Genomic DNA, 11749 nt, shown 5'->3' with positions numbered 1-11749 from the left:
TCCTGTATTTTCCAGTAAAAGGTTCAGCGAGGCATTTACTAAAACAAACAAACCCCCATTATTTTAGTAATGTACAAGTGGCACTTACATCCAACAAACGGAACAAAAGATGCTCTTTTACAAACTCACTTCCTACCCTGCAGACACAATGGTTTGTGCAATAACAACACCCTCTGCCAAGAGATTCCAGTAGAAGACACAGCAGACTCAAAAGAAACAAAGTGTAAGTTTATTGGACGTCAACATTTCTTAGTCAAGATCTAAGTAAAGAAAACACACGGTAGAAAAAGTTGTACAAAGCAGCAATGGATTTACATTACATTAAAGAAAAGGTTGCCTTAAGCTATTAAGTCTCAGTCCTAAAAAAAGTAAAAACCCATCCTGGTGTATTGAACAGATACAGAATGTATAAGGTATACAGGATTATAAGCCCAGAGTTGCTTGTCTTTTACCTCTATAATCCTTTAAAATGACAAGTGATTTGGTGTAACTAACCAGAAAACTCTCTAGAAAATATATTGGATAATTCCGATTTCTAGTAGGAAACTATTCCCCTGTACCCAAGCACTTAAAGTGATCCCATTTTCCTGCTTTTTAAAAAAGGGACACTGTCAAGAATAAGCCTTAAAATATGTACTTTATGTATATTTTGCACTTAATGCTGCAAAAGAGGGTTTGTTCCGGTTTTCTGTACATAGTTGAATTAAAGCTGTGTCTTTAAAAGGTATTGTGTACCACTGAGAGACTGGAAAAGGAAAAAGAGGATCGAGTCCTTTATTCTGGAATAGCAAGAGGGAAAGCAACATGAAAAATCAGCTCAACCCACAGAATTCAGTTACATTTTTCAGATATCCTCATAACAACTGAGGCTGCCCATAATAGGAGTTTCATGCCCAAGCAGCTCAAGTGTTACGACTCAATTCGTTTTAAAATTCTTCAATATTATTTATTACTATAAAGTATTTCTAATATAGGTCTGTCCATTTTCTGTTTCCAGCCCTTCTCTTGATAGTGTCCCTTTTCGTAGAGCAGTTACAGTACAGTTTTTCACAAGTCATTTTAAATAAACAAGAATCAATAACATTAAAAATACTATCAGGCTGTGTTCAGCAACAACAGAAAAAAAAAATAACACTGATTCAATAACAGCAACACTAAAAAACCCCAACCAAAACAAACAAACAAACAAGCAAAAAAAAAAAAAAAACCCTCCAACAAAGAACAACCCCCTTAAGTTTGTTTTGATTTTATCTAAATCTTCCGGTAGGAAAATGTAAACAATTTTATCAAACAGTATAGGCACATGCCAGATTACAGGCTCATGCCAGATATTTGCACCCTCGCTGTTAGAGCCAAGAAATTAGGCATAGTCTGTCCTTATCCCATGGGAGGAACTCATTTTAACACTGGAAGCTTGGAACAGCAACAGAGAACACGCAGAGCTTTGGAGCAAACCCACATGTCCCGCCTGGGGGAAAACAAACAACATCAGGCAAAAAACCCTCCTGGATGTTCCTGCCGAACCAGGAAAGCCTCTTACAGCTGTTTGGGGTCACAGATAACACAACATCTCATTTCTGAAGCAGCCCAGACAAACTCTGGGGTCACCAGGTTATCTCCTCCATCACCTGCCACGGGGTGTTTCGCTCTCCCTTTTCAAATAACCCAAAACCAGAGACAGCTTTCGTTACTGGTTCCTGTGTTCTGCTGCCATTGCTCACTTTCAAACCTGGTCATGGTCCCAATTCAGCAAAGAACTTGCACAGAACAATTTTTAAAAAATTAAGACTGATCTTAATGGACTTAAGATAGGTTTAGAGGCTTTGCCAACACAGTGTCTGAAAGGAAAAGAAGTCCCAAACCAAAATACATTTCATGGCTCAACACTGCTCCCCCTGAAATGCAACACTAGTTTCCACTCCCACTGAAGCAGGATAGTTCTCTGAGATTTATCTGATAGGTTATAAAAATAGCAAAAAAAGGACAGAATTATAGATTCTAATCTATATATTAAAACATCTGCACATTCCTGTCACAAATTTTAGAAAAAAAAGCAAAACACTTTCTTATATTTAACAAGACCTCTAACTTTGTGTCACTTCAATACACAGCTATAAAATTAAACAAAATATGATGAAGACAGGCTCTTGTATCAATAAATTTGCCTTTTATTTTGGCTGTGGCCAAACTAGACACTCTTCAAAAGACCTTTATTTATAAACAAGCAACTAACATTTTTTTAATCCCATAATTTAAATTTTAAGACATATATTAAAGTTATATAAGTGGAAGCATATTTATTCCGTATCCTCCAAAATAAACACTTCTATCAAGGGCTTTTTAAGATACTGTATAAAAGCTAATAGAAAACCAGAACTGCTATATAAACATCTCATATTTAAATTTTAGAGATCCTGAATTCCTTTACTAAACAACAGGAACCAAATGTAAAAAAAAACCCAACCAAACAAACAAACCACACAGAACACGCTCAAATTGGAAAACAAAACTTTAACAATCCCCCACCCCCCCCAAAACCAAAGCAACTGAAGAAAAACTTAGGAGGCTACTTAGACCAAAAATATTTTATGGATTCTTTATAATACCTAGTACACTAGGAAAAAGGTCAGGGTTTCATCAAAGATGTTGCACAAGGCTTTGATTTAAAGTGTGTAGAATTTATCACCATAGCACAGAGCAGAATCCCAGCTGGAAGTGAGATGCCTGTGACCCAGCTGAGCTGGTTGCCACCTTCCTTCAGAAAGCACACTGAATTTTAAAAGGCTGTAGCTCAACTTTCAGGCTGTGGTGCAGAGGAATCACTGGGGAAAACTTAGGAACCATTCTACAAAACCACGTTCATATTTTATACACACCGAGTTCTTAAATATATAGAAAGGGTACTTAGCAAGGCTTTATGTTTCTCTGATTTTTAAAACCAGGTTTAAGTGCAATAACCATTTCATTCTGAAATTGTTTCTGGTAAGAAAGAAATTTTTAGTCTTATTAGGTGGAATAAAAAAGTCAGTAACTGGAAATGCCACTATTAAGCAAGTACCTTGTTTAAACTGCAGTGCCACTGAAATGAGTTTTAACTTGTACTCAAGCGAATTAGCCTAATCATACTCAGCCACAGTTTGCCTGAAAGAGGACAAAAAAGAACAACATGTTACTTTCAGAGGTGTCTAGTAGCAATTTTAGACTGTAGTAAAAACGAAGCGGAAGAGGCTTAAAACTAACATTGCAATTCTTTTTCGCAGCTGAAAAAAAAATCAGGGGTCCATCCTGAGTTAATAGTTTCAAACCTCACTTACAACAAAAACAATTAAATATCTGTTGGGAAAAAAAATGGTGGTACACTTGGCTTTCACTGAGAAAAATCTGGTGTGTGCCTAAGGGTGCCCACCCTCAGATTCTTAGGAGTTAACATTTGTGCTTGATTTTGCTGAATCTCAGCATCAGCTTGCAATTCTACCTTTTGAACTTGGGCTACTGAAAAACCAGTGACACACGTGGTTACGCAGGGAATTGAAGCCTCACTCCTGCTCCCCCTGAAACTGGTGACCAAACTCGTGCTGGTTTCAGTGGACACAGACTGGGCTCTGACTCAGCAGTGTGGAATTTTATCCCCCTCCTCCTAACCCTGTAGGGGGAAAGTTGGACAGGATCATAAACACTGTTTGCATCATTTATGTTCACTCTAACCCACCACCCCTCCACTAAGTTTAAATTCTGGCAGAAGGACTTCTCGCTGTTGGTTCACCTCTGACTTCTGGGTAAATATTTCCTTGACTTACAGAAAAAAAATTGGACCCTTACTATAGCTCCTGGTAAATATGTGTGATCCTACTTACACTAAATGCTCCAGTTGCCATTTGAGGTAAAATAATGGAACCACATCAAATATCTGCAGCCCATTATTACCACAATTTTCAACAAATTGGAAAGTTGCAACACAGTCACATATGATAGAAAGCGGCAGAAAGAACTACTCTATATGCATTGTATCCGTAAAATGCAGTGATTGTAGTGTGATTTTCTCCTCTGCTTTGAGCTGGATATGTATGCTTAATACAATTTTCAAATACATACTTCTTCATTTATACAGGTGTCTATATAAATATTTACATTTTTAGGTTTTGTTAAAACATCTCTTTGTACACATGGCCGAGCTTGTTACTTGTGTTTAGAAACACAACTCATCTTCTGTCCCTTAACGAGCTCTCTCTTGTTGATTTAATAGTTATACATTCCTTTGTAGTTAAAATTACAAACAGTTGTACAAATAGTGGAAACAAAACTATGAAACTTGTCTGACATCCATTCAACCTCAGTTCATGTTATAAACAGTACCATTTGCATTATGATGGCTGTTACACAATGACTTCAGCTACCCAAGTATCCATAGGAAATTAGTCTTTGGGACGTTATATAAAGCAAAGTACCCCCTCTCTCAATTTTCCTTAGAAAGTTATAATTAAATGGCTGAAAGCAGGCTTGCTGCTACCTCTTATATAAAATCTTAGTAATAATATTGCTGACTTTAGAGTCTATTTTAATTTGCACAAGTTCCATACAACAACAAAACAATTCTATGTTCCCTTAAAATAGCAAACATTCGTATCCAATAACATCAGGATTACTCAAGCTTGAGGTTTATTTGTTATTGCTAAAGGTTTCTAAGACCTAAGTCAATACAGCAAGACACTCCATCCACTTCCTCCCAAACTGCCAATGCATGGCAACCACTTACATGGAGCTTGTGTGTGTTGGTTGCTTTTTGAAAAACAAATTATGACGTTGGTTACAGTATTTCACTACCATAAGCTCACAGAATCCAAATTGTGGTTTCTCTTTCATTTAATATATAACTTCATATATAATACACACGCACACACCAACATCACGGGATGAAGATCCATGCATACAATTCAGATGCAACTGTATTTCAGTGTCAAATGAAATAAAATAAAATTTACTCTGTTACCATTAGATCCCAGACCACAGTATTTTAAATTACTCTGCTTTCTACCTACTAACCAAGTTCTAGTTTTCCCTAATCTCCAAATCCAAGCAGCATCACGGATTCCAGATTTTCCATCATCATCATTTTGATCCTCTTAAATTTGTAGTCTAGAGATCCTGAACACAGCCCCCCCCCAAAACCAGCTCTGCAAGGGTTCTCTTAAAGCTAATTGTGTGTCTGTTCATGGCTCCAGAGACTGAAAGCTGTCTTGAAAGTCCTGTGGCAGAGTTTGCACATGTACTGTCTCTTGAAGGTGATTGCTGAGAGCGGCGGGGCGTGGTAGAAGAGCGTGTCCGACTCCTGCGGCACGAACAGCTTCTCAGTAGTGCTGGAGCTTTCCGGCAAGCCCGTGGGGCTGTCGGGCTCCAAAGGCTGGATTTTAGGGAGTGGCGGGGGCGGGGGTAAGGGTGGGGGTGATGGGGAATTAGCTGGTGGACATATCTCAGGCTCCTTATTTGTGGACTCCTCTGCAGCCTGGGACATGTGGGACTGGAAGTGGCTCCAGAGCCGGAAATTCGTTCGGAAGGCCTTGTTGCACACGTGGCAAATAAACGGCTTCACGGAGCACAGGAGCTCCTGGTGACGCTCCAGCTGTTTGCGTAGGGTGAAAATCTTCCCACACTTTTCACAGGGCCACAAACTGGGATCTTTCTTGGAGACTACGTCCTTAAGTTCCCTGCTCGTTTCAGTGACCTCGTCCTCTATATCATCTGCAGGCTCTTCTTTGATCTGGATTTTAAACTGCTTGGAAACACTTAAGTCTTCAGGCAGGCATGAAGAGTCTTCAGAATCGAAATTGATTTGTTCTGACGAATCACTGAACACACTGTCCTCCTTTGCAGCAACAAAATTGTTCATTTTATTGGACTCCGACTGCGGAGGCAGCCGTGACGAACTGGTGATTTCTCCATTGTGATCCATGAGAGGCAAAGAAAAGTTCTCTGATGGAGCCATTGTGTTCTGATTGTGAACTTCCACCTGATGACGCCAGATACTGAAGGACGATTTGAAGGTGCGCATGCACTCAAGGCAAGTCAGCTTCTTGTACTCGCATTTGTTTTCATGCTCGTGCTTCAGCTCCGGAGAAGAAAACCTAAGGCTGCAGTAAGGACAGACAGTGGCGTTTCTACAGAGCCGCTCATGGTTTCCCTGTTCAATAAGTGAGGAGAGCTTGGCATTGCAGAGACGGCACTGATAAACCTCCTTGTTTTCCACTGGGTTTTCAATATGAATGTGATCTTTCTGCTTAGGAGCCTTGCTCCCTCCGATGGGTTTCTCCCCAGGGTGCATTTTTATGTGCTGTTTGAACTGGGAGAGGAAACGATAAGCTTTCCCACAGTAGGTACAAATATAGGCTCCTTTGGTTCTTGACCTTAAATTCCTTTTGATGACTTGTTGTGCTTGTGAAGCAGACTGGCCCTGAAAGCTCTGCTTGCCACGTCTTAGTTTCACGATCAGAGCTTTTTTGATTTCTCTCTCCCTCACTATATCGATCAGTTTTCTTTGGAATTTTTCATCCAAAAGGGCATGTGAACTGGAAGCTGGTGAGGGATTCTTCACGATTCCATGCTGTGTCTGGCAGTGCGTCCACACTTTGAAATTGGTGTGGAATCTCTTGTGGCATATATCACAAGCATAGGGCTTCTCTGGATTGTGATACATGTTAACATGGCGATGAAGACCTGCTGTTGATCTGAAAATTTTAAGGCAGTGTTTACATTTAAATTTTTTATTTGGTCTTGCTTCTTCCATCTCGCTGTACTCATCTTTACTGACATCAGAATCAGGGAAATCGGCATCAAGGTGCGTGGGGCTCAATCCTTCCTCAAAGTTCTCTTCTGAGCCAGGAGAACCCTGCTCATCTGCCTTTAGCTTCTTGAACGGTAGCCTCCTATCATCCTGGAACCTCCTTTTCACTGGAAGTCTGCTTGGTTCCTTACGGTCATCCTCAGCTTTAAAAGCAAAGTCTTTGTTTGCTGACGCTGAAGCATCACCCACTGTAACTCGAATGATTTCAGCAGGATCCGAGAGGGGACTGCTGGGCTCAGTTTTGATCCGCACCTCCGAGAGAGGGGAAGCGACCTCCCGATCCGTTGACTGAGAGGCACTGAAAGACCTAAGGCGATGTGGGTGTATTACCTGTGGCTTCTCATCCAAGGCTGACTTCTCCGGTGACTCCTTCGAGGATGACTTCTGGGATGCAACATTAAATGTCTTCTGGGAATCGTTTCCCGGTGAGGAACATGACGATACCTGTGCAGGTTTTAGGTCAACAGAAGGTGAGTAAATAGGAACCTGGCTGTCCATGGACAGTGACCTTCGAAGGAGACTTTTCACAAGGGGCCCACTTCTGTCAATACTTTGGTTTTCTGGGCCAGACCCACTAGATGGGATTACCAGCCCTAACTTGGAGTAGTAGAGCAAATTCCTGTCTTCCCCTTGACCGTTTCCTTTTCCTGCCTCTCGCAACAAAAACGTGGATTCCGTTGCCCCACGCAGAGACAAGACTGGTGGACGTGGTCTTTTCAACGACATCTCTGCAACTTTTCCTCTCAGAAGCTGAGCGCTGCTTCCTGGCTCGCCGCTTGCCATTTCTTTCTCTGCTAAAGACATCTGAGGAAGCAGCATGTTCCTTTTTGCTAAAGCACCTCTGCTCTGATCCTCCACACTTCCAGAAGTTTCATGAACCTTTGTATAGCTCACAGGGCCTTCTTTCAGCCATCTCCTTTCAGTCAGTGATAAGTTGTGAAGGGTTTCAGTTGGTTTTGTTACCTGTGGTCTGCTGCTAGCTTTGACAGCCACAGAGGGTGAAGGTTTAGGAGTATGGCTTAAGTCATGTTGTGTTTGATTTACGCTTTTCGCTTGTGCTTCAGTTCGGTTTTGACAGACGATTACGCTTCTCTTCTGAGAACTACTTTCATCTTCATCTTGATAGAGTATTTTTTTAATAGGGCAAGAAGGAAAAGGAGCTTGAGGACTCTTGGAAACAATGTTTGTAAGAAAAGATATTCCAAGACTGTAGCCCAGTTCTTGCACAGCTGCGAGGCTGCCTTTCTCAATGAACAAGGATGAAGAATAGATGTAGTTCAACACATTATCAAAAGCATCTGGCTCACAAAAGTCAAGCTGAAACACTGACTGAGACTCATTCTCCTTATTTGTGAACAGAGTCTGGAAGTATTCACTGCTGGCAGCCAGAACATTCTTATGAGCTCGGAATTTCTGGTCTCCTACGATCAGCACAACGTCACACAGCTGTCCCTTGAGACGCTCTTCATTCAGGGTGCTCAGGAGAGAAATGGCATGTGCTGGATTTATGTAATGCAAGAGCCCCTCCATGATTCTGATGTCCCTGAAAAAGAACAACAAAGCTGTAGGTTGCTTTATATGAACAGTTAGAGACAAAGTAAACACATCTCCTGTGCTTTTTAAACTGGCTAAACCACCATCAAACAGTGACTAAAGAAACAGCTTCTGTGGAGGAAAGGTTTGGGAATGAAAACACTACTGGTAGCTCCAAAAAAGCACAGACACCGGAAGAACCAGCTCATCTGCCCACTTTCAAATATCCTTTCAATTGCTAATCTTACACCAAGAATATTACACCTAACTAACTGGAGGATGGATGGATGGATGGATGGATGGATGGGCAGGCGTGTTCTCTTCCTGTAATACACTTCTCCACAGGGAGCAACAGTTAAATCATTTCACTCTTGATCATCTCTTTTTCTGGTTCAGCTTTATGAAGATCTATCTTGACAACTGGATTGATAAACTCTTGGATCAGGTATCTAAAGCTTAGTTATAGCAACTCACCTTTCTGAGGCTATGCAACTCTGACAGTCTCCTGATGACTAGACAAATTAAGGGGGTTTAGTTGTCACTTTTAATAGGATGATGGAAAGGGCATAAATACTGGGAAGGGAAAAGGAAACAGGATTATTGTCTGTAATCTAAATTAATCATGTTTACTTATGCTTAGTAAGTGCTGTTAATATCTACTTCTAACTGTATGTGTCACTTAAAACTGCACTGGCAGGATCTGCTTTCTGGGAAATGTCAGTTTTCACTGAAGTATGCCTGCATTGTTTTGCTCAGGATAAAAAGCAATCAGAGAACTGAAATCCCCATTTCATTCATTGGCATAAGAGCACTTTATGCCCACAACCCATACATCTGAGGAGCAGTTACCCTTGGCTGCATCCAAGAGTACAATAAGCACAAATTAAGATGCAGTGCAGAAATCTCCATGATCCATATGCTTCAAAACACAGCCCACTCCATACTGCAGGATGTCTTGATAACTCAATATACTGCTCCTGATGAGAGCTTAACAAAATAAGATAACCAGGTTTTAAGTTAAACAAAGAACTTCTATGGCAGGAGTTGTAATTTATACATCTGTGCACAAGAACACAGAGAAATCAACAATATTAAATTATCTAATTTTTTTCATGGACATTCTCTACACTACCTCCATGGTGGTTGTAAACAAGTCAATGAGGTGTCTGTTAAAAGCAATTCTCTTATTTTTAGAGCTGATTTGAGACACTACGTTTTAGTTTCATTTGTACATGACGTATGCAATTATAACAAAAAGGTTCCACTGTTCATCAGCTTACAAGCAAAACTGTAAAGTTTATCAAAATAATAAAAAACCCCAATACGGAGAAGCTATAACCCCATGGTTAATAAATGAGGATGGTAAATCTTAAAACTAATGGGTATGAATAAGTGATCAAAGTCTAAATTGCTATTATTGAGAAATTACTTAAAGGATACTGTATGCAGTGTCTCAGGGCACTGATCATATCAAGGACTGAGCTACCACTTCTACACCTAAAAATACCAAGTAAGTTCATAGTGACATGGCAACAGCAAAATCCGAATGCTGTTTCCTCACCACATCAGTCTTTACTGGGTATTTCAGTGCCTTGCAGTGTCATTTCATAAACACTAATTTATCCTTAATTCACCTTAGATAGCTACAATGCATAATTCCCCCACACCTCCATCTATAAAAGGCAGTGCAGTCAATCTTAATTTGAGAAAGCAATCTGCTTTGTTTTGCTTTCTATGTTTTACTTCAGAATACTGGGAGGGTGGACGTGGGGGGTGTGAGGATGGTGGCTCATTATCCTCCTCCTCTGTGGATGCCACTGCAATTTAAAGTGGCAGAGTGTGACTGGCCCTAATCCAGTTTCACAGTCACCCATCAACACTTACAGAGTTATAAGTGCTCCAGGAGGGCATCCTTCCCTTTCCCTTCACCTGGAAGAAAGTGAATTTGCAAACTCACGTGATTCCTCTGGGATGCAAGTTACAGAAGGTAAAAGGAGGCAGAAGATCAAGAGAGCTTAGGAAACTTTAACTGTGGTGTAGAGACACCCAAAGGAAGCTGCTGCATAACTTCACACTTCAAGGACACAGTGGAAACAGAGTGTATTAGTCAAACGTTTTGAAATATTTTAAGATCTTTCATTTTAAGCTGCTTTGCCCTTGTGTTTTGAAAACTGGCAGAATAAACACCATGTAATTATTATGCGTCCCTCTGCCCACTTAACACAGCAGTGCCATGTAACCAGTAGAGAGTGGTGTAAAATCTGCAGGACTAAAGCAGAATCCATCAGGCACCCATCCTTCTGGCCACAGTTTCCTTCTTCATTCCTACAACAACTTCAATTCATCCCATTAAACAGCTCAGACATAAACATCCCTCCCTGTCACGCTCAGAGCACAGCGAAGGAGGCTCCGGTACAATCTAACTCTGTCACTTTAACAGTGACCAAGGCTGCAACGTACACAAATGGCAAAGGACCAAATCAATCCTCCAAAGGCAGCTTTAATCCTGGTATTTCCGAATTCAAGCGCTTGACTTTCAGCTTAATAGCCTTTAGACACAACAGGCAGAAATTAAACAAACAATAGCAAGAAACACAACAGAACTGTTTTGCAGACCCATTTTAAGACATTTACCCATATCATGTGAAAACCTGAAATACTTAGAAATAGAAAAAGAAAAATCAACCCAAAGAACACCTGAGTCAAAGTACAATGTGTTAAAATTTCACTACATGAACACTTTTCAGCACCAAAGTTGATCCAAGCCATCCCTGCTCTCTTCTGTTCATCTTACCTGCACACACTGCAGGTCATTCCTCCTTCAGCCGTGCCAGTACAAATATTTGCAGGCCTTTATGACGTAGCAGAACAGACAATAAATAAACCCCCAACATTATTTCTTTGCAAATGCTGGTGAAAATCTATAGTGAGCTATTGCATTGGCATAACTGAAGAGGCAGCAATAGGAACAGCCATAGGAGGACAAGAACTGGTTCCCCAGTGCTTGGCTGCCTGTGCTTCCCCGGCACCGTGTGTAGACACACAACTCTGGCAGTCTCCTGTAATACCAGATTTGGTTCCAGGTGTTTGACTACTCCTACTTCTCAGCTGGAGATTGTTTTGTGATTAACTGCCTCAGATCTTTCCTCCAGATAATCTGCTTTTATTCTCTCTGTTTTTTTCCCAACCACCTTCACTACTGAACTGGAAACAGTTTTCTTCTTTTCTTCCATGATGTTCAGGTGACATCATGGAAACAGCAGGAGCACATCAGAAAATTTCCCACTGTCTGTATGCAGGTGCCTCGTGCCACAGCAGCTGCTGGTTCTCAGGAGGAACAGTGACTTAATTTAGACTCCAGACCCAGAAGGGCCAGTGCAG

General features: G+C 40.9%; 1 protein-coding gene across 3 annotated transcripts; it reads right to left on the bottom strand.

Annotated features, from left to right (window-relative positions):
* Positions 1 to 241: 241 nt before the first annotated feature.
* ZBTB21 (zinc finger and BTB domain containing 21) lies at positions 242 to 11408 on the bottom strand. Of its 3 annotated transcripts, none has more exons than XM_058419451.1 (2): positions 11163 to 11408; positions 242 to 8378 (listed from the first exon to the last, which is right to left on the bottom strand). In XM_058419451.1, the coding sequence occupies exons 1-2, from the start codon at positions 11180 to 11182 to the stop codon at positions 5192 to 5194; spliced, it is 3207 nt and encodes a 1068-aa protein (XP_058275434.1). In that variant the 5' UTR covers positions 11183 to 11408; the 3' UTR covers positions 242 to 5191. The 3 variants fall into 3 exon arrangements, with proteins under 3 accessions (XP_058275434.1, XP_039912355.1, XP_039912354.1); XM_040056421.2 differs by lacking the exon at positions 11163 to 11408 and adding an exon at positions 10253 to 10277; XM_040056420.2 differs by lacking the exon at positions 11163 to 11408 and adding an exon at positions 8843 to 8931.
* Positions 11409 to 11749: the final 341 nt, after the last annotated feature.

The sequence above is a fragment of the Hirundo rustica genome, chromosome 2 (genome assembly GCF_015227805.2).
Source record: "Hirundo rustica isolate bHirRus1 chromosome 2, bHirRus1.pri.v3, whole genome shotgun sequence".
Classification (NCBI taxonomy): Eukaryota; Metazoa; Chordata; class Aves; order Passeriformes; family Hirundinidae; genus Hirundo; species Hirundo rustica.
This window is presented reverse-complemented; position numbering and strand designations above follow the sequence as displayed.

What these genes read in the sequence shown, in the direction of transcription:
- ZBTB21 (XM_058419451.1), bottom strand. Translation starts at nt 11,182, where the DNA reads ATGACCTGCAGTGTGTGCAG. An exon ending in ATGACCTGCAGTGTGTGCAG is followed by an intron (nt 8,379 to 11,162) that starts GTAAGATGAACA and finishes GTTCTTTTTCAG; the next exon opens with GGACATCAGAATCATGGAGG.